The sequence below is a fragment of the Pyricularia grisea genome, assembly GCF_004355905.1.
Source record: "Pyricularia grisea strain NI907 chromosome Unknown Pyricularia_grisea_NI907_Scaffold_2, whole genome shotgun sequence".
NCBI classification, from domain to species: domain Eukaryota; kingdom Fungi; phylum Ascomycota; class Sordariomycetes; order Magnaporthales; family Pyriculariaceae; genus Pyricularia; species Pyricularia grisea.
The window spans coordinates 2,708,232-2,711,924 of NW_022156717.1; the positions used below are offsets into that span (position 1 = coordinate 2,708,232).

Below are 3,693 nucleotides of genomic sequence, written 5' to 3' on the forward strand. Positions count from 1 at the left end.
GGGGGGGGGGGGGGTACACAAGCCACTGGGCCAGCGCCCCGAGAGTACGCTGCTGTGAAAGAAAGGAAGTGGCCTGCGGGCAAACTTTTGTGGAGGGGACAAGTGATTTGATCTCTAAAATAATACCCACTCACCAAGATGACTTGCCGTGCCTAGCCTACGTAACGCGGCCACTGGCAAGGCGAATATGCGGGTTTGGACTGGGTCGTCAGGAGGCTCGGAAGCGGCGCGGCGTCTATGTCTGCAGGTATGTCTGCACATGTACATGAGCCATGTACCTCAGCTGTGGAACTGATATGAGGAGGGGGGCCCCGGTGAAGAGGTACCTTGGGGGTATCGGCAGTAAATCAAAGATATGAACGGAATGCAATCTGACGACAGGATATTTGGGAAAGGGAGGTCCGCTCTGTTCTGCTCCCTTCTTGCATGGGATCGGCACGGAGCAATACCGTGTTATGCATGGGATATTGTCGGGGGAGAGAAACCGAAGATGGAATTTGGAGACGGAGAGACGGCTCAGAGATAGGAAATTGATGGATGCAATAGGATAGCTCCTCGTCATAGACAGGGTAGGACTTGGCCATGGAGCGTACCGCGCCTGGTATACGCCGAAAGTAATAATCTTGTCGACGACCAGGAGCAGGGCGACTGTGCTAAGAAGCACCAATTGATACTGCTTGCCGTCGCAACAACACGACGACAAACACACCAACCACCATGGACCGCCATCCAGTACAGCACAGTACAGCTGAGCCCCAGCTAGCAGCATGTGGTAAATCGCAATGAACGGCGACTATTGCCGTGACGAAGGTGGACATTTGCTTCGGAAAGATGCGGTTGCGTCGCATCGTCTAGGGGATCCTAGCAGAAACCGCACAGGGTATCAAGCAGAGTACAGGGGGCATGTCACACAAAACACGCAGAAATGCACCGAAAACAACTGGGGGAAGATAGAAATCGGGGCGAAGAACAATGGCATAAATTAGATCGAAAGCTACACAAAGTAAAGAAAATATGAAATAAAGATAAAAAAAAAGGGGGGGAATGAATATCAAATTTTGCAAGTCAAGGAATCCATGATTCGAGATCCCCTTCTTTTTCTTTACACTTGCATTTCTTTGTGTCTTTTGTCTGGTTTGGTTCACTTTTTGCCCCCCCTTCTTTCCTCATAATCTGTTGAGTTGTGGGTATAAACTTCCCTTTCTGGTCCTGTGGGGGGAACGGAGCAAAAAATCTAGAGTAGTGGGGCGGGGGATGGAAAGCACGCCAACAAGGTCAGCCTGGCGAGCAAGCAACAAGAACACAAGCACGGCATTCATTTTCAGCAAGGGTCGCACCGGCCAACCCGGCAGGCCCTCATAAATGATAACTCGGTAGACAAAGTGCACATCACAAGTAAGGGTGGGATTCAGGGCAGTGCTGATCACTGATCGGACAATTTGGTCATCACTGAGAAATCACCCAAGATAGTTAGCTGACGAACAAAACGAGCTTTTATTTTGGTTGGCAAGGTAATTATGAGGTCGACGTATCACGTATGTACAGATTCTTTTTTTTTACACTTTGTTTTTTGCAAGGTAGTACCAACCCCCTTACCTTTACCTAGCTAAGCTACCGAATACTACACATCTCGATACACCCGCAGCCGAGCTGAACCGGCGCTCGGGCATCGTTATCGGGCCATGCTACACAGACGGGAAGGAGATACGCTGATGGACCCAGGCCCAGACCATACCAGACCAGACCAGACCAGGCTTCTGTTTCTACGAGGCGTAATATGACGCTTGCGGCAGGTATGGGTAAATAACATCACATCGTAAATTGCTTTACTCTCCTTACTTGAGCCCTGTACAAAACGGGCCTGCACGGGAGAAAAGGGATGGGATGTATAGTAAGGTCAGGGTCTGTCTTAAAACGCAAATCATGCTGGGTAGGTAGGTACTTTGGCACGTTGATGGCAGTTGGCGATTTGATGGCCTGTTTTGGACTAGCGTCAGATCATTCATCTCATTCCCCCTCCCCGCCAAGACAACGACACTAGGTACCCGTGCCGACGGAGGCTTGCGGAGCTGAACGTTTGTGATCTGGTTGTTGTTGTTGTTCGTCTGTGCACACAGATATCGATCAATTTTTACTTTGTTTTATTTCTGCTTCGGTCTCGCTTGCCTGGCTAAATGTTTAAGGCATGTTTTTTTTTTTTTTTTTTAATGGTACGTTATCCGTTCAGTTGTGCGTGGCTTCTTATTCTCCCCGCAATAACCTTCTACCCCTTGTTTGCCCCAGAAGGAAAAGGAATACGCGTAAGAAATGCCGGTCGGTCATTGTAAAAGGATTGTCAGACTTTCTGATTGGCATTGAATCCAAAGGGGACGAGGGTCAATCCTGCTGACGAAACCAATCGTGAAGGTCCATTCATTATTTCAAAATTCGTCTCATTACAAATATTGCAGGCCGAAGATGAAATAACCAAAATAAAAAACCAAAAATCAATAGTAAACAAAGATGCCATCCTATATCTTTCGCCGAGGCCTAGGCCTAGGTACCGCACGGGTGTTCCTGGTCTCATGTCGGTTCGCAAATTGTCCCAAAAGGAATCAACTTTAAAAATAGCACTTGCACTCAATAAAAAGTCCCCGGTGTGCCGGAGGTAAATCACTACGCCGGAGGTAAATCGTTGCAGGCAGCTTAGTCTAGTTATTAGCTGAAGCTAGCCGTCGGGGGTAAATGCAATTGCCAGCCTAGGCGTGCAAGCGAGGTCGAATTCTCGATGGAAAGCACTCCACCTATATTGCGATCTGTCTATAGTAGTATACCACCGCACATTGCCACCTCATCATTTTACATACCGAGATTTTAAGTTGGTTGTCCAATGTGAGAATAAAAGCGGAGTCACGTCCTCGGTATAATACGACAGACAAATCTAATACACTAACACGTGTTGTGTCCCCCGACAATGTCGCCGTACGGTTACCTACGGTACCTTGCCTTACCTGTATCTGTCAGGTCTCACCTGTCAAATAACTGTGCCACGCACACACAATGAAAAAAGATCCACGTGCATGCTTGGCATAAAAATATATAAAAAAATAGTTGAAGGAGATGCAAAGAATGTCGATTTACGATTTTTATTTCTTTAGTTTTTGTGCCGGTATATTCTCAACATTCTCAATGACAAAGTGCCGGCCAGTCCCACCGTTGTTCACTAATCGCTTAATATTCAAATAGTGGAGGGCCGGGCCGCAATTTTGGCACTGAAGAACAGCACAAAGTTTTGTTCTTTTTTTCTTCAGCTGACGAGTAGAGTTTACAATACTACAACACTACGACATATTCGTAAAGTTGCCGACCCTCACTTGAGGGAGTGTTTCGAAAGGGTGGGAGCCATGGTGGGGGCAATTATGCAATAACGGAGGCTAATAAGCACCGCACTCGGCAATGGTCGCTCTCGTCACTACGATTTGGGGACCCAATCCCCTGGAACGACCGCCGGGGCCACGGCCTGGCCTCGCCTCGCGATGGCTATCCAGTCCGATTGTAGCTCTGTTCCACTCAAAGTTCCCACTTCTCTTCTCAAAAGAAAAGTACCATACAGTAGAGGCTCTTGGCAATACGAGGTACGTACCTTCCTAGAATAAACAATCTTTCTCTCTCTATCTTTTTTATTTATTGGTTTTTTTTTTTTTTTTTTTTTGT

The 3,693-nt window shown here is 47.4% G+C and overlaps 1 protein-coding gene across 1 annotated transcript; it reads right to left on the bottom strand.

Annotated features, from left to right (window-relative positions):
• Positions 1 to 3,413: 3,413 nt before the first annotated feature.
• On the bottom strand, positions 3,414 to 3,527 carry PgNI_03377 (uncharacterized protein; the record flags this gene model as incomplete). Its single annotated transcript, XM_031123432.1, has 1 exon — positions 3,414 to 3,527. A coding segment is annotated over one exon (114 nt), but the record flags the coding sequence as incomplete, so codon positions are not given.
• Positions 3,528 to 3,693: the final 166 nt, after the last annotated feature.